Source organism: Callorhinchus milii, unplaced genomic scaffold (genome assembly GCF_018977255.1).
Source record: "Callorhinchus milii isolate IMCB2004 unplaced genomic scaffold, IMCB_Cmil_1.0 Scaffold2, whole genome shotgun sequence".
Taxonomy (NCBI): Eukaryota; Metazoa; Chordata; class Chondrichthyes; order Chimaeriformes; family Callorhinchidae; genus Callorhinchus; species Callorhinchus milii.
In genome coordinates, this window is record NW_024704743.1 from 66519248 (window position 1) to 66538077 (window position 18830).

An 18830-nucleotide genomic window follows, 5' to 3' on the forward strand; every position below is an offset into this window, starting at 1 on the left:
GTTGAATAGCATCCAAATGTGAGGAGTATTAAACCACTCAGAACCCAGTATTTTTTAAATGCTATTGAAGAAAGAATCAAGTGACATTATAGCATATGTAAGCAAAATCACTAATTAACTAGTATTAAAGCTGTACTGTTTGACAAAATTGGACTTTACAGTAAATGTGTAAATAAACAGATTAATTTGCCTTAAGGCACATTTATGAAACACTTTCATCAAGGCTATTTTAATTTGGTAGGAGATTCACATTTTCTCACTATTTTCATAATATTGTCACTTGAGCCTTAGTTTAAGTGTTAGGTCGACCTCCCTCTTAAAATGCCAGTTTGTTCCAATGATAAATGCATGAGCTAGTGCCAAATAATAGAGACCATTAGAACCTAGAAATTGAGACCAGCAAGAGAAATATTTATTTCCCAGAGTAGAATGAATATCTTCTCCAAAGTAAATGAGTTCCAATATTTTAAAGTGAGCTCATTAATGGCATATCTCAAACATATTTATTACCTGCTTATGACTTAGAATGGTTTTAAATTGCATTCCACAAAAAGGCTTCGTGAAATGTGACCATAATATACACAAAAGGATTTCAAAATGTTTGAGTACTCAGGCTTAGCTACCTTGGGAGTTTTAGAACAGGAAACTTGGATTTTTAATTGCAAATATGGGGAGTGAATGAAGCTATAATAATCATTTTAATTGAGTATTTGGAAACATTACAAAACTTTACATTAAACTCATTGCATATTATTTTAGTTGCAAATGTTTATTTAATATAGCGCTGTCCCAAAGAGAACAGAATTAATCAACTCTGGTTATACACCAACTTAAAGCAGATAGCGTGTTTTAATAATAGTACTCGATCCAATTACAATAATTCATTAATTCAGCTGATGTGAAAATGAAGTCACAGTTGCTTCCGTTTGTTTAATTGGAATTGACTTCAAAAGTAATCTGATTTAACAGCTGTATTAACAAGGGCATTAGCAGCGGGATCTGTTGTATAACACCGTGAGGAGGGTCTTTAATGTGCTGTAGAAGCACACCCACATTGCTTGCACATCTGGGCAAATCTGTGAAAGAATGGTGCACTGTGCCCTCCATTTCGCCTGGCACTCTCCCAACTGACTCACACAACATTCACACTGTGATGGGAGCTTCCAGACATCCGCAAGAACACATTAGCAGAGATAATTAGCAACGGAAATCTTCCCCATTTGTTTTGCTTAAGATTTATTTATTAAAAATGCTTTCAATATGTAAATAGTCAGTTACAGTTATACAATATTTTTAAAGTCTCATATATGTTAAAGTAAAGGTGACCAACATTTCCTCTGTTGCACAAAATCTGCTAAACCTAAACTAACCACGTCTTGAGAACTGCTAAATTTAATAACGTGTTTAATCTGAATTTTAGTGGAACATATAATTTCAGTCTATGTTGAAAGGAGGGACATATAACCTCTACTTTCAGAGTGGAATTCCCATAGCTCAACAGGATTTCAACAGTATATTTATTTTAAAAATCCCCATTATAAAGAAATCCAAACTGAAACTTTACATTTTATTGTTTGTGATATTAAAATAACTTAAGAGTAAATACTCCTGGAGCACTGTTGTTATACTATTATGATAGAAAAGACTTCCAAGAATATTAACCTTTTTTTTACTCTTGATCATTTGTTCCTTAACTATGAGAACTATTTTGAATTCACAGCAAAGTAACTTTCATTATTCTAACTTCTGAATCAGCCACTGTGAATTTAATTCAGAATATCTTTCAGCGGTCCAAATCTTGGTTTCTTTATAAGCTTTCTATTATAGATAATCAGTAGCCTTGTTTGACAGAAATGACTTGTGTCATATAGAAATATTGTACCTTCTAACTTTGCATAACAAAATTCTGTGTTAAGCACATTTTTAAACTAGGGCACGTTTTCACACACGACTGGTCTATGTTACAATAGTACGAAGTGCTGAACATGATTGTTGATTGGGTTAAAAAAGGTTACAACAATTTGTATATTTCAGAAGCATTTTTTATCATATAATAATATAATGTAATTATATGATTGGTATAGCATCAATCTTGTCGGCAGGATGTCCAAAGTGCTTCACAGGATTTACTGTAAAGTAACTGTTTTTTGGGGGGGGCACAGCAATGACCCAAAAATATGAAGTGAATGAATAATTTTATTTGGGGAATTGTTGGCTAGAACTTTAAACAAAATTGACTGACAAATAAATAATTCATAACGATTGATAAATATCCAACTACATTCAGTATTTATATTTTTAACCGCAATTTTTTTTTAAAAAAATCTACTGAAATGAATGTGAAAGTTATTTTGAATTTGACAATGAAGCTTATTCTAATCCCTGGAATGTTCAGACCCTTGTCTATTACAATTTCAAAGATTTTTAAAATGCTTTAAAATTATTTAAATTACTTATTTTAATTACTTCATACAAACTTCATACAAAATATCACGATTTTGATTGAGTCTATTCACACAGCAGGTATCTGAACTTTTACATGAAAGGTTGCACAAGTCATTCTGAGATACCATAATATACGATTTGAATACAATTACAATAATCGCTTGAATTGCTTTATTTTACATTACATTTATATGAAATGACCTTGAGAGTCCATGACTTATTTCAGTCCCCAGAAACATAAGACAGTTCTTTGAAACTCCACCAGTTAAAGGGATACACTGAAATACCATTGCTTGCTACAGGGGAACCTCATCATAACATGACAGGTTCAATAACTAAAGCACTAAAGCATATGGCTGACTTCCAGATCGTCAGGTTGCCGCTAGCATATTCCTTGCACATAGTACCCGTGTGCAGCACATAGATGTTGATCATGTGCAGGAAATGGTGTCAGTGACACTTCCTGTACACAGCATGCATGCGCACAATGTGCAGGAAATGACTTCAGTAGTGACTATTATAAATAGGATACTGCCGGTGTCTGGAAGGATATCAAGCTGACTCTCAGGAACGATTCTCCAGATTACATTCCGGTGTATCAACTTGATATATTTCCAATTACAGGAGTCAGGTATTTCAGGCTCCATTGGCAAAATTAACAGTACATTATTGTGCAAGGATGTGTATGTACACTCATTCCATGGTTAACATAGATCTGATCTATGTAAGGTTCTGCTCTTGCCACACAGTGCTATCAATAGCAAGCTATGTGGTTTTAGCTGGTCAGACTCCAGCAGTACCCCAACACACACTCTGGGGTCTCCAAGCCTTGGCTCTTGCCAACCGGTGCCTAATACTTTCTGGAATTAGGTAAACAGGATGTGTCCCTCCAGGGAGAGAGTGCACATTCCAATCCCACAATTTATCTTTTCCAAAAGTTTGGTTTGGGTACTCTTAAGGTAATGGGTTTCGGAATGTGTCAGACACCCGCCTTACCAAAAACAAGACATCCTCCCTACGTGAAAGGTAAGACATCAAAGGCAAAGATTATTAATGTAATAAACTATGTTTGCCTCACAGACAGATCAAGAATTCATTATCCTGTAAACAACTCTTCTATTAAGTTATGAAGTTATTAGAGCTACTTAAATTTAGAACATTAATATTTGAAATACTTTAAACAGAAGTTCCTAGTGCTCCTCATTGAACTCTCTCCATTATAGCTACTTGTATCTGAACTAAATGCACCAGCTGTTATCGTTCTAATTGCTGAAATAAAACAATAAGCACTTAATGTTGTCAAAGTAACTGCACTGATTCTTATTCTTCATTTACAGGCCCATTTTCATCTAATAAATTGTCTTGCAAATTAACTGAGTAAGTCAATCAACAGAAGCACTAATGGCAACAAATGGTAGCATGGTGCTTTGCCAATTCTGTCTGGCTTTTAAAAAAGTATTTTTGGGTTTCCACTGCAATGCAATGCAAAGTGCCATATCTATCAACAGGGTAGTTCAGCAATAGCATTCTGTTCTATATCACTCGTTATATCGCCGCAAGGTCCCTTTAAAAGTAAAGACTGTGGCTTCTCTTAATAATTTTGATGAATTGTCAACTATCCTTCGATGTTTCATTTTGATTTATTTTATTAACCTTGTGGGGTTACCTTTAAAAGCTGAGTTTAGTTGCTTTTCACAAATAGCACGAAAATGCTAGGATCTGTGTGGCAGCAGGATATAAAAGTGCAGCCAACCGTCTTAATAGCTGCAACACCACCCTTTTGGCAAACACATTTTAGCAAGTATAAGATACCGACTAGGGGATCTAAAAGAGAATTTAGTAAGATTTTTTCACGCAGAGCGTGCTGAGAATGTGGAACTCACTGTCTGAAGCAGTGGTTGAAGCCCATGGAATAACTGCATTCAAGAGGAAGTTGGACCTTCACATGAGGGAGAGGGGAATAGAAGACTATGGGGGAAAATAGGGAGTGGGTGGAGACTCAAAGTAAAATATAACCACTGGCATGAACCAGTTGGGATGCATGGCTTAATAATAATAATAATAATAATAATCCTTGCATTTGATATAGCGCTTTTGACGTCGGGAGGACGTCCCAAAGCGCTTCACAGAATAGACTGTAAAGTGAATTGACTGTATATTTGTGGGCGAACGCGGCAGCCAATTGCGCACAGCAATGTCCCACAAACAGTCGGGGATTGAAAATGACCAATTTATTATTGTTTTGTTTTGGAGGAATTATTATTAGGCGTGTGGAGTAAGGAAACTTGCCCAAGGTTTCGCTCTGCCTGGAATTGAACTCAGGTCTCTCGCTTGCAAGGCGAGTGCTCTAACCACTGAGCTACAGGACTCCACTTGTTTGTTTCTATGCTGCACAATCTATGAAAATTTATGCAAAACCAAGGTAGGAAAGGGAAGAGAGATTAACTGGGATGTCTTGTTGTGATAATGTACTCTCCATAGAATGACACAGAATGTACAATACTGAAATAGCCATTTGGCCCAACTAGTCCATCTGGTGTTTATATTCCACATGAGTCTCACCTGTATTCCTGTATCCCTGTATTCCCTTCCCTTTCATGGATGCATCAAGTTTCCTCTTTAGTGTGTTGATGTTTTTTTCCTGCATTAACAACAGCTTAACCATAGAACCACATGAATTCATGGCACAGACGACCATTCAGGCCATTGTGTCTGTGAGAGCTACATAAACTGATAGTTTCTGGCAGTCAGTTCTCCATTAAGTGACAAATACTTAAAACATGTATATTACAAGATGCTATGGACTTTCAGTTCAGGATTCCTCAGGTGATTAACCACATGCAAAACCTAGATTTACACAGAGAATAATACACGTTCAAGATCTCGGTGAAAAAGGCACATTGTGCTACCTGACATTGTCGTGTCTTTGGATGTATATTTTGTGAAATATCCTTTCCGGAGGTTTCAGGAAATCTTCCTTCATTTCCATTGCTACATTTCTGGGAAGCAGGCTCATTAGAAGTCTTTCCTGCAGAAAATCACAAATCCGGAGAAATGTAAAAATGCTTCTGAGATGCGATCAGTTCAAAGTGACTTACACTCCTTTGTGCAAGATTCGAGAAATGACTATAGTTACTTAACTTATTTATATTTATCCACAACTCTAGCCCACCCAGATGCAGAATTCCGTGAGATGTTTAAAATTGAATTAGGTAGATATTTATACTTGGGATGTACGGGTATTAAGGAATATGAAGAAAAGGCAAGGAAATAGGATTAAAAGATCTGTCATGATCTAATAAAATGGCAGAACAAGCTCAACAGGCTGAATGGCCTATTCCTGTTCCTATGTGATCTATGGAAAATGAATGTGATCTCTACTGCTGCAACTCTTCAAAGCACTGCCTTACTGCACAATGACAGGACGTTGTGTATGTTGCAAGGTAAGTCAGCGTAAGAAGAATATAGATTTCTTCCTGAAGGAAACTATTATGAAATTTGGAAATGAAATGTATTGTTTACAGGTATTTTATGGGGCTTTTGGGATAAATCATTACAAGGTGAATTGATCCAATAGTTTTAACAAAGATTTTGCACATAAACACACTAAGCTCACAAATAAATTTATTCTGCAACGACAAATGGCTACATTTCCAGTATACAACAACATCTTTGAAATCAATATGTTCTGTGCTCACACCATTATTAATTTATGAGATAATCTAAGCATACCTCAGAGGTATACTAATATAAAAGTCCTTCCATCTGATGTAGCGCCTTATCGTGCTGTTGAGATGTTTCAAAGTGCTTCACAGGAATTAATAATAATCCTTGCATTTGATATAGCTCCTTATTATGTCTTCGAGACATTTCAAAGCTCAGTGGTTAGAGCACTCGCTTTGCAAGTGAGAGACCTTAGTTCAATTCTAGGCAGGGCAAAACCTTGGGCAAGTTTCCTTACTCCACACACCTAATAATAATCCCTCCAAAAACAAAACCAATAATAAATTGGTCATTTTCAATCCATGACTGTTTGTGGGACATTGCTGTGCACAATTGGCTGCCTCGTTCGCCCACAAAAGAAGACGTGAAAAGCGCTATATCAAATGCAAGGATTATTATTATTATTATTATAATTATTAACGCGCTTCACAGAGTATACTGTAAACTGAACGCTATAAGTGTAGTAACTGTAATTTGTAGGCAAATGCAACAGCCATTAATATCTCATCCAAAGGTCAGGCCAACGTAGCAGCATCCCCACAGCCCCCACCAAGCATTACACTGGAGAGTCATCTAAGATGATTTACAACCCACACTCTCGGAGGTGAGAGTGCTACCAACTGAACCAGGCTCAGATGACAATAGAGAAGTGAAATGTCAGAGTGGTTTACAGTGTTTAGCGAATGCACTGAAACACAAATCAAATGCAAAAATATGGTAATCTGAATGTGTTACTCTATATAGCCATTTGAAAATGCAAAATGTTTATCTATGGTCAAAAGTTCAGTAAATTTGCCAAGATTAAAGGGTCTATAAATACAGTGCTTGTTCTACCCTAGAACTGAACCTTTATTTTTAATAATAATACTCCTTGCATTTGATATAACGCCTTATCACGTCTTCGAAACGTCTCAATGCACTTCACAGATTATACTGTAAAGTGAATTGACTACATTTTGTGGGTGAAACTCGGCAGCCAATTGCACCCAGCAGTGTCCCACAAACAGTCATGGATTGAGTGGCCAAATTATTACCTTTTTTTTAAGGGATTATTATGGACTACCAGATATAGTATCCCCGGAAAAGCGATCTGCCAATCAACTAACAACCGGGTTCCTACTTACTGCTAGGTAAACAGAATTAAGGCGCTATATCAAATGCAAGGATTATGATTATTATTACTATATTGTCAGAAATTCGTTTGGCTTATGATTGGCATAAAAAATGTGGTAGATCTGTCAAAACCTTAATGGCTGCATCACTTTTCCAAATACTGAGGTCCAGAGGGAAGAGCTGAATTGTCTGAGGTGCTTCAGATGGTGTGTAAAACCAAGGTCCCATCTGTCTGTTCAAGTCGGCTTTAAAAATCTCACTGCATTATTTTAAACGAGAAGATTTGCCAGATACCATGGCCAACAATCCCACAGGGAAAAAAAAGATTCACTTAAAGGATGTTTATGGAATGTGGCTGTGTGCAAATTGTCTGCTGCGTTCACCTACAAATACATAGTCAATGCATTTTAAAGAAACTCTTTTTGAAACAATTTGAGACCTTTCAAAATGACAAAGTGCTAAATCAAATGCAAGGCTTACTATTATTATAAAAGGAAACATCCACCTTTGGCATGTGTTCTCCACAATGCATTAAGCTACACTTGCACAGAATGCCAAGATCAAGTTTGGTCCTGAATCGAAGCAAATACACTGTGTAGAGCTGGAAGTATAAATTAGCCTTCCTGCTCAATGTAGCTGTACTGCTGGGAGCAAAGCAGCTTTGCCCCAGGCAGTATCAAGCCAGCATTAACCTCCGGAAAAGGACTCTTCTGTAAAGCCTGTCTTACAAGCTCTTGTTGAAAGTGGATGTATTAACCTACATAGCAAGCCCCAAGGAATGGCTCTGCTATAGACCACTGAACTCATTCAATGTACAGTTACACACTGAATTGGAGCAGTTATCTAAGTTTTGAATCAATCGCCTATTATTCTTAACTGTTTAATGCCCACCTTATGATGTTGAAATTTTAAAAATCATATGCCCAAACACAAATTATATGCTGCTCTTCCTGCCAATCACTCTGGGCAGGATAAACTAGGCATTAAAATCCTGCTTCTGATCAGTTTGCAATTATACAGATAAAGTGAGGTTGTAAATCCTGAGCAAATATGGCCCATAGGGCTCTTGCTATCTGACATTACCATTACATCCAAGTAATCTTAAATGCAGTCTTAATTTCAAAGTTGATTTTCCACAGTTCTTTCTCAGTACTGCTGTGAAGTTAGCTTCAAAATGAAGGCTGAATTCAAGACTGTTTTCAAAACACCATCTTAAATTTTAGGACAATATTCTTTTCAAGCCTAAAAACATATAAAATTTCAGCCGATTGATTCTTTAATAATGATAAAGCATAACCGGTATTTGCCACTGTGTAGTGAAGCCTTTATCATGCCCTTAGGTGTGAATGTATAGTGCTCTGCTTCACTTCCATTGGACACAGATGGAAATCAATGCAGAGCTGGTTGTGTGCTCTGGGCTGCCAGCTCACATTACTACACTCCAGACACTGTACAAATTGGTGGCTGCACCAATCAACGTCAGGAAAGGTGTAACTGACAGTATCTGGATAAATAAGTTTAAGTTTACACTATATGTTGCTGTGAGGTCCCATCTGCCTGTTCAGGTGGATGTTAAATATCTCAAGATTCCCAGTATCCTGACCAACAATCATTCAGTTAAAATTCAGCAATCACTTCAGGGCTGTTTTTAGGACCTTGCAATGTGCAAATTGAAAGCTGTGTTTGCCTGCAAATAAGACAGTCACTACACTTCATAGCAATTACATGGCAAGCATTGTGAAACGTTTTGATACTAGAAGTGCTACATATAATGCAAGGATTATTATTATTATGCGCAGCCCCAGAGAGAAACTACCACAATGAGCATCTTTCCAGTATTCTCTTCAATGGTAAATGTTCAATTAGGGTTAGAAAGGAAAACAATTTAAATTAATCAAATATTTTATCCATAATGATATTTTCTGAACATTTTGAAATATTTTTAGTTTAAAATCATGGTATGGTTTCCTTGGAGATCTATTAAATATGTTAATTGCATAGCTAAAAACAAGCAATTCACTTTATAGTATATTTTGTGAAGCACTTTGAAATGTCTCAACAACACGATGAGGTGCTATATCAACTGCAAGGACTATTATTATTATTATAAATACATAGAAAGTTGCAGCACGGAAACAGACATTTTTGCCCAACTAGCCCGTGCTGTTGTTTATACTCCACACAAGCCTCCATTCTCCTCATCCTCTCTCCCATACCTCTCCATTCCCTTCTCCCTCAGATTATCATCAAGTTTTCTCCTAAATACGTTGTTTTTTTTGCTTCAACTGCAACTTCCGGTAGTCAGATCCAAAAGTATCTGATTAAGAAACTATTATTAGAGAGCATTTTTTTTTATTCTACCTTAAGACCTTCCTCTTTAACCATGGATTCAGTCAAATGTCCCCCCTCCCCGACTTGGCTCCCACCCCCAACTCGGGTGCCGTGCCATAATGACCAAGCATCTTGGGACATCCTCCCAATGTGAAAGGCATTATATGAATGTAAATTTATATTATAACTTATCACTGAGTATGTTCAGTCCCAGGTGAATATTGTGCTCAAGAGATATCTGAATGGACCACTGAGTACATTAAGACACTGGGCTGCTACACATCCCCCACCTTTCCCACTCCACTCTCGGCGGTCAGGTATTCAGCCTTTCCACCCCCACCCTCTGGCACTCCATCCCAGAGCCCCTCCCTTGCCTCATTCAAGGTCCATCTTAAGACCTTCCATTTCAACCATGCCTTCAGTCATCTTCCCTCCTCCACCTCCTTTGCTCTCAACCCCTCTCTGATCCCAAACCACAGCTCAGGTTCAAAATCCTCATTGTCCAGTGCATTGGGACGTCCTCTCGACGTGAAAGCTCTATATAAATCCAATTTGTTATTGTTATAACAATAATAATAATTCTTGCATTTCATATAGCACCTCATCATGTCTTCAAGACATCTCAAAGCACTTCACTTTATACCGTAAAGTAAATTGACTGTATTGTGAGCGAAACGTGGCAGCCAATTGCGCACAGCAGTGTCCCACAAACAGTTGTGGATTGAGTGACCAATTTATTGGGGTTTTTTAGAAGAAATTATTACCCCGCAGAAAAGCGATCTGCCAATCGACTGATAACCAGGTTCCTACTTACTGCAAGGTAAACAGAGGCGTGTGGAGTAAGGAAACTTGCCCAGCATTTCGCCCTGCTGGGAATCGGACCCAGGTCTTTCGCTTGTGAGGCAAGTGCTCTAACCACTGAGTTACAAGACTCCACAATGGAATTTACATTTATGGAGAACAAGATATATATAGGGTTGTTCTTGAATTCAGTGGGAATGCCATCCCTTCTTGTCTTTTGTAATGTGCAGGACAGTTTCCCGTGCAAAATTCTTTACCTGTAATCAGTCATTTACTTTATTCTGTCTATCAAAGCAAACTTATCATTCACAGTAATAATCCTTGATATAGAATTTTTCACATTGGGTGGAAGTCTCAAAGCACCTCTCAGGATTTTTACTGTCAAGTGATTAGTGTATTTTTTAGGTGAATGCGGAAACCAATGTGTTACAAACAGCCATCAAATGAATAACCATTTTCTTCCTGGGGCATTACTGTTCAGGACACCGGGAGAAACTCTCTTCACTTTTCAAATAGTGATATGGGATGTTAATGCTCTCCCAAACAGGAGGCAGGACCTCAGTTAGATGTTTCCCAAGTACAGCATCTCTAACAAAGCATTGCACCCAGCACTCCATTGGACTGTCAGCTGAAGCTGTGTGAGTTCAAAGTCCTGATGTTGGCCTTCAACCCACAATTGAATAGTGAATGACTAATTTGATAATGATTTGCCTGCATTTTTCAAGTGAATTTGTCCTTCACCAAACCAACAAAGGGGTTACATCAGTACTGTATTATATGGCATGAAATGTGTCCCTTAACCCATCTTTTTGCAAATTATCAAAACAAATAGGTTAAGGGACACTATAGTCTTTCTCCAATAGTTCTCTTTTTGAAGACTATAAATATATAAAAGGCGTTTTATGAATCACAAGTCAACAGAAAATCAACATTTCTTCAAACATCCTTCCAGCTGTTTTGTGATGTTCTCCCATTATATGGCACAGGTTAGAGACCCTTTTGGATTCTATAAATACTGCGTAAACCTATCGATTCGCCAACAAAAGAAAACGCTTCGGGAGATATGAGTATTGTGTATCAATGCGAGTGTTTGTAGAAGGTCACAGCTGGGGACTTGGTTAGGTTGTTGTGAGTTAGGATTTCATGGGATAAAAGGGGATCTAATTGCAAGCGACAAAAAAAGGCATTCAGCATCTGCCAAGCTTCAATCTGCCCAACTTCTATAGTTTAAAACCGGGATCGAGACTTGTTATTTTTCCTGCGTTATTATATTTTGCCTGTTCAGTAATTAAATGCAGTAGGGCTCAAGTTTCACGTTGCACTTTCCATATTTTTTAAAAATGTTTTGGGTTAAATTTGTTTAACGTCCTTGTAGGAATAGACCTTTTTTTTACACAAAAAACAATTCTTTAATCTTGCATTTTCATTCCCCTTTTCACACTTCACTATTGCATGTTTTTCTTCGGTTCTTTCCTTTTAAGGATGAGGTTTCTCTCTCTTTCTCTCTCTCTCTCACTCTCTCTCTCTCTCTCTCTCTCTCTCAATGCTCCACCTCTGTGTTTCAGATCGAACCCACTTTACCTGTTTCTCGTTCTCATCTTCTAAGCGGAGTCGCTCCTCGATGTAGTTCCTGGCTTGGAGAAAGGCTTTCCTCTGTGCCCTCTCAGTCAGTATCCTCACAAACACCCCGGACACGTTCACACTGGCAAACAGAACAGCGTTGGCCACAAGCTGCAGAGAAACACAACAACGATCATTGCTCTTACCAGAGACACACACACACACACACACACAGAGAGAGAGAAACAGCTCGATTTATGAGATCTGCAATCACATATACACACGAGTGACGATGGCGTGTACATGAGTACACGAAGCACCATCTTGCATTAACTGAGCCTGTTATTTCGACCACATTCACCCTCTCCCTTCCCCAAGCTCTGACTGCCAGTGTTTGAAGCGCTCCGAGACGTCCTCCCCATGTGGAAAGCGCTGTGTGTGTGTATATATATATATATATATATACACACACACGACAACTCGTGTTGTTATTGCTCAGGATCATTAAACCTCAATGCACTGGTTGTCGGTGGATTCTGTGCCTGTCCGAGGCTTCCCACTCGCCTCACTCCCTGAGTCCTCTCCATGGCTCGGGTTACTCAGTGCTGTGATGGGGCTTTGGCTGCAAACTTTCCTCGATTGCCCACTTGCCCCCCATGTGGCCAGTGCTTCAAGCCAGCAAGTGTTTCGAGAAATCGTCCCTCGATGCCAGTCCTGGTCCTGATATCAGTGCTCAAAAAAGCTTCAAGTAACCAATTTTGAATTGTCAGTCAACATCGATTACATGGGTTGGCATTTTTTTTTAAAAAAAAGCAAAAGTTGATAAAGATTTGAATCACGTAGAGACGCAAATTAACTGCAAAGTATTATTATGGTCAGCAAAATCAGTTACCTCTGGTACTTAGGGGTTTGGGTTGAGGTTTAGCAGAAAGTTAATGATATATTCTTTCGACATTTGGGAAGTGACAGCCGTGTTTCTCCTCCCGATCCGTACAAAAATCCCATTCATTCATAAAAACAAGACCATGTGTGTCTTTCATTTTAATGTGATGGTTTCATGAGCTTTTGAGTCACGATAATAGTAATAATCATTGCATTTGATACAGCGCTTTTCATGTCTTCTCGACGTCTCAAAGCGCTTCACAGAATATACCGTAAAGTGAAGTGACCGTATATTTGTGGGCGAAACGCGGCAGCCAATTGCGCACTGCAATGTCCCACAAACAGTGGTGGATTGAAGTGACCAAATTATTATTGTTCAATAGGTGTTAAACTGACCATTAACACGGTGTGTGTGGAGCACCAGCAGCAATGTTGGGGATAAAGCGATTAATGGAGCCGGTGCTCCTCTATCATTAGTGGAGTCCTGTAGCTCAGTGGTTAGAGCACTCGCTTTGCAAGCGAGAGACCTGAGTTCAATTCCAGGCAGAGGGCGAAACCTTGGGCAAGTTTCCTTACTCCACACACCTAATAATAATCCCTCCAAAACCAAAATAATAATAAATTGGTCATTTTCAATCCATGACTGTTTGTGGGACATTGCTGTGCGCAATTGGCTGCCGCGTTCGCCCACAAATATACAATCAATTCACTTTACAGCATATTCTGTGAAGCGCTTTGAGACGTCTAGAAGACGTGAAAAGCGCTATATCAAATGCAAGGATTATTATTATTATTATTATTATAATCACTCTCCAGACAGGGAGAGAAATAAGAGGTGAATCCTTCACAAAGGCATTTGCAGTCGAAAAGTATCCCTTTGATTTGCTCCTGAATTTACATGGAAAGTGGGGTTCACTGCAGAGATGTGATCTGCACCTCACCATCCCAATGGATTCCATGTTGTGATTGCAAATCAAACCAATATTAAAAGAAGATTCAAGGGAGATATTTGGTGTGTGTGTGTGTGTGTGTGTGTGTGTTTGATGAGATATTTATCCCCTAACTCACCATGGAACCAAACTGCTGGCTTTGACCAGGTGTTCAGAGCCAAGTTGCTGCAGGCGGGTCCCTCTGGGGATCGTCCAACTCAGAACTTCAGCCCTTTAAACATGGGTGAAGTTTTTAAGCTTCTTTTTTTTTGGGGGGGGGGGGGGGAGGGGGATAAAAAAGAAAAGGCAAAGGCAAAGAAAGGCAAATCCTCTCTGCCTCTGTTTTAATGAAGAAATCAAACCCAACAACGAAAAAGGTCTGGAACACCCCCTTTTAAAAAAAAGTTATGGCATTGATTTTTAAAAAAAGTAAGTGTTTTTTTTGGAGGGGGGAAGTGTTTGGAAGATATATTGGGGCCATCATAATTGTGGAGGAGCAACGAGACAGGTGTGTGTGTGCGTGTATGTGTCTGTGTGTGTGTATATGTGTGTGTGTGTATATGTGTGTGTGTATATGTGTGTGTGTGTGTGTGTGTATATGTGTATCTGTGTGTGTGTGTATATGTGTGTGTCTGTGTGTGTGTGTATATGTGTGTGTCTGTGTGTGTGTATATGTGTCTGTCTGTGTGTGTGTATATATGTGTGTATATGTGTGTGTGTGTATGTGTGTGTCTATGTGTGTGTGTGTGTGTGTGTATATGTGTGTGTGTGTGTATATGTGTGTGTGTGTGTGTGTATATGTGTGTGTGTGTGTGTGTCTGTGTGTGTATATGTGTATGTGTGTGTCTGTGTGTGTGTATATGTGTGTGTCTGTGTGTGTGTATATGTGTCTGTGTGTGTCTGTGTGTGTATATGTGTGTGTCTGTCTGTGTGTATATGTCTGTGTATATGTGTGTGTGGATGGAGCTGGACTTACAGTGCGCCAGAAGCGTTGCCTCTCGGACGTCACCGAGGTGGCGGTCACGATGAGGTGAGAAACAGCCACCATCAGCCCGAAGACCACGGCCAGCAAGGTCCGCACGGGCAGGAGGGAATAGGCCACGAAAGTCACCAGCATGAGCTGCCACATGCCGCGCTCCGGGGAGCTGGACGGCTCCAAGCCGTGGGCTCCGAGCGAGAAGGGGCAGCAGAGGAAAGAAAAAGTGAAGGCGAAGAGCAGAGTGAGCTTGACGATCTGCTGCAGCTGCGTGACCTGCAGGTACTTGACGTTGGTCACGATGAAGAGCGAGACGAAGATGATGCAGTGCACCGGGTGGGACCCCTTGGAGATGGTCAGCCTGGGACCGGCCATCAGCTCCACCACGGCCAGGGTGGCGGTCATGACGATGAGCACGGCCAGGGCTTTCAGGGTGGCGGTCTGCTCCAGCTTCAGGTTGTAAGTCTGGAACAGGGACTCCAGCTCCTTGCAGTCGAACTCGTCCTCGCAGTCGACGGCGTCCAGCGGCGACCCGGGGGCGCAGGGGCAGCGCTTCCTCCTGGTCCTGACTTTGTGGAACGGCGCCTCCTCCATGTCACTGCCATTCACTGCCGCGCGCGACCCTTCAGCGAGTGGTCCCGACTGCGGCTCCGGCGCTCCTCATAACGGAGAGAGAGAGAGAGGAGAGGGGGAGAGAGAGGGAGAGAGGAGGAGGTGGAGGGAGGAGGGGGGGGGGAGAGGTGCGCAGGAGCCGCGCCGGGAGCTGACGGCCGGTGAGGGGAGGGGAGGGGAGGGGAGGGGTGGGGGGAGCGCGGCGGCCGGACTGCTGCTCGTACCGCAGGGCTCTCATTGAGAGGGGGGGAGAACCGCAGCACCAGGACACGCACTCACTCACTCACTCACTCACACTCACTCACTCTCACTCACTCACAGCAGAACAAAGTTGACGAGCTTGAGATCAGATGGTAGATTTTTTTTTACCCTCCTCCCTCCCTCCCTCCCTCCCTCTCCCACCCCCCACCCAAAAAAAAAACAAATGCCCCACCGGGGGCTGGAGACTGGTCGCCTGTGGTTCCTGCCTCACACACACACACACACACACAGTCACAGACTCAGACACCGGGAGAGCTCAGAGCCGCGGCTGATCCCATCCTCACCCACAGCCCTGTCTGTCTGTCTGTCTGTCTGTGCTGTGCTGTGCTGTGGGGACCGATGAACGCCGCCGCCTGCGCACTGCCCCGAGGATACCACTCACGTCTTGTATCCAACAGCTCCCAAGACGGTACCAGGATACTCCCCCAGGAGTCACACAGCCTCCCTCCCTCTCACTCTCTCCTTCACTCACTCTCCTTCTCCCTCCTTCCCTCCATCCCCCTCTCTCTCTCTCTCCCTCCCTCTCACTCACTCACTCACTCACTCACTCTCCCTCCCTCCCTCCCTCCCTCTCCCTCCCTCCCTCCCTCCTCCTCTCTCTCCCTCCCCCCTCACTCACTCACTCACTCACTCACTCACTCCCTCTCTCTCTCTCTCTCTCTCCCTCCCTCCCTCCCTCCCACTCACTCACTCACTCACTCCCTCCCTCTTTCTCACTCCCTCTCTCCCTCCCTCCCTCCCTCTCACTCCCTCCCTCTCCGCCTTAATGTGCAACAGATAAACACAGTGGGAAATTCACAGCAGTGGGACCCATCCATGAGCCCTGCGCCGCTCGCTGTCCCACCCCATCTCTGTGCACAAACAGTCAGGATTTTGCCTCAGATGTTCAGCACTTTTTAAACGACGAGGATGTCAGGAACTCTCAGCCAACAGAAGTGAAAGGTTACTTACTTCCTGGCGGACCATAACAAGTCCCAGTTCCAGATCCTAACAGAACCGGAGCGAGTTTTAGTGAGAAACACAGAGAAACACAGAGAGAGAGAGAGAGAGAGAAAGAAAGAAAAAAGAAAGAAAGAAAGAACGAGAGGAAAAAGAAGAGACAGAGAGAGAGAATGAACACGAGAAGCCTTTCAATTCATCTCGTGTTATATTTCAGCACATCCCTCATCACTCTGTTGTATGAATGTGCTTTATTTTTTTTTCGAACGAGACAAATATTAACTGTGCGGATGGGACAGGTTCAGTCGCAGGTGTTGGGTATTAATAGGGTCATCTCAGTGGATGTGACAGTGTTGAATTCTCTCCTTAGACATGAAACCGCAGGATGGAGCTATGTTCTCAAGACTGTTGCTCTGACTGCCACCAGCCAGTCAGCAAAGCTCCCTGTCCCTGTTTCCATTCAGATTCTTTTCTTCTATAAACGTTTCAAGTGTTTTGCTGAGCTTTTCCACCAGATTTGAGATCACAACACCTCCCCCCCCCCCCCCCCCACACACACACACACACACATTGGGGAACATCATCTGTGGGCAGTTCATTTACCCCAATCCCCCTTCTTTAATGCTATTTTACAGTCGGACTAGTTTGTAGGCAAAAATACACTTGGTGCTGACATGCAATCTAATTTTCCATCTCAGTCAAAATTCAGAAGATTTTTATTTTAGGAAATAGATCGAAATGTATAAAGGCAAGTGAGCACATGGTTACAACATTGAATGACACAATTATTAATCAATACAGTAAGTGTCCCAGCTCAAAGCCTGATTACACAGTTGCCCATGTGGTACACCTCGATTTATCTACTTGCATCAAGTGGTATGGCTCATGAATTGATCCGATTAAGAAAAAAAACAAAGAGTATTTTAGTCTGTGCTGGAAAGTATTCTGTTTCTCTGCAGGACAAGCTAATGTAGACACGTGTGGGGGCAAACGGAAATGCGAGTGTAAAACTAGAGAGCATCATTGCATAAATCTGGATGTTGTTCCTAATCTTCTTGCATCCAAAACCTAATCTGGAATTGACAGGCAAATCCTTTCATGTGAATAACGTTTGTCGATCAAATGGAGAGAACTGAGATTGTTGGGTAAGCATCATTAGCACCTGGTGTCCAAACACATGTTTTGTTCACTCTACTGATAGCTTTCCTCAATGATAGCAGGGCATCTTTGCAAAATGTTAACATCTCTTCCTTAATATATAATCTATTGGGCAGTACTCGCAGATTGTCAGGTAATTGAGTCCAGATATAATTGCACGCAGGCGGAAAAAATAATGCAGTATACTATATCTGTCTTACTGCATATCTGTCTTGTCTACTTAAATGCTTAACAGCTTAATGTGTACAACTCAAACTGTCATTGCGCTAAGCTACAACAGGTATACAAAGTCTTCTGTATGATACTGTATAATATTTAAAGGATGAACTGTCTTCATTTGAAAAAAAGGAAACTTTACCAACATTTACGAAACCAGGACATACTGGGGTTTAATTTAAATTTGGTAATTCCAAAATATTGGTTGTGAATTGCTCAGAAATGTCAGAGGCAGATTACAAACTGTTCTCTGTGCCAAGGTCCATGAGTTGTGCAGTACAATGAATTTCTCAATGGTGGCATTGAATTGTCAAAATCCTTAATTTCCTTAATCTTTAAGCGCTCTGGGACGCCACCCGGCGTGGAAGGCGCTATATAAATGCAAGTTGTTGTTGTTAATTTCCAAGTCAAGTGCAGAAACCCACTTCACAGATTGGGAATGATGTTGGGGATGGGGAGGGAGAACCCTTTGTCATATGTATAATGGATAATTCCTATTCAATACTTAAGGAATTTACCCTAATGTGGTAAATTGCATTCAAAGTATCATTTTATCACTTTACTGTGGCATTCGGGGCGAAAAAGAGGTAGTTGGCAATGGAATTCACTACAAGTGGCTTTCAGTAGTTAGTGGAAAATTCTGCTAGTACCATTTTGGTTGACAGCTCCGAGATGTTATCCTACAAGAAGGATGCTATATAAATGTAAGTTGTTACTGTACCATTGGACTGAGATCTAATCCTGATGCTTGACTCAGATGAAGAGTAACCAAAATTGGAGTATTCAGATGGGTGTCTGACCCCATTGGATACATATAGATTGAGACTATATTGTGTTTCTGATCAAAAGCAATTAATTACATAAAGTCCTTGTTGAACGTATTG

At 40.8% G+C, this 18830-nt stretch overlaps 1 protein-coding gene across 1 annotated transcript in view; it reads right to left on the reverse strand.

Annotated features, from left to right (window-relative positions):
* LOC103187011 (adenylate cyclase type 1) overlaps positions 1 to 15363 on the reverse strand; it is a 129555-nt gene extending 114192 nt beyond the window's left edge. Inside the window, exons 1-3 of the mRNA XM_042332456.1 lie at positions 14761 to 15363; positions 11995 to 12144; positions 5355 to 5473 (exon numbers count right to left, since the gene is read on the reverse strand). Coding sequence (XP_042188390.1) covers positions 5355 to 5473; positions 11995 to 12144; positions 14761 to 15354 — 863 coding nt within the window. The 5' untranslated portion in view covers positions 15355 to 15363. The remainder of the gene's footprint in view (positions 1 to 5354; positions 5474 to 11994; positions 12145 to 14760) is intronic.
* Between the last annotated feature and the right edge of the window lie 3467 nt (positions 15364 to 18830).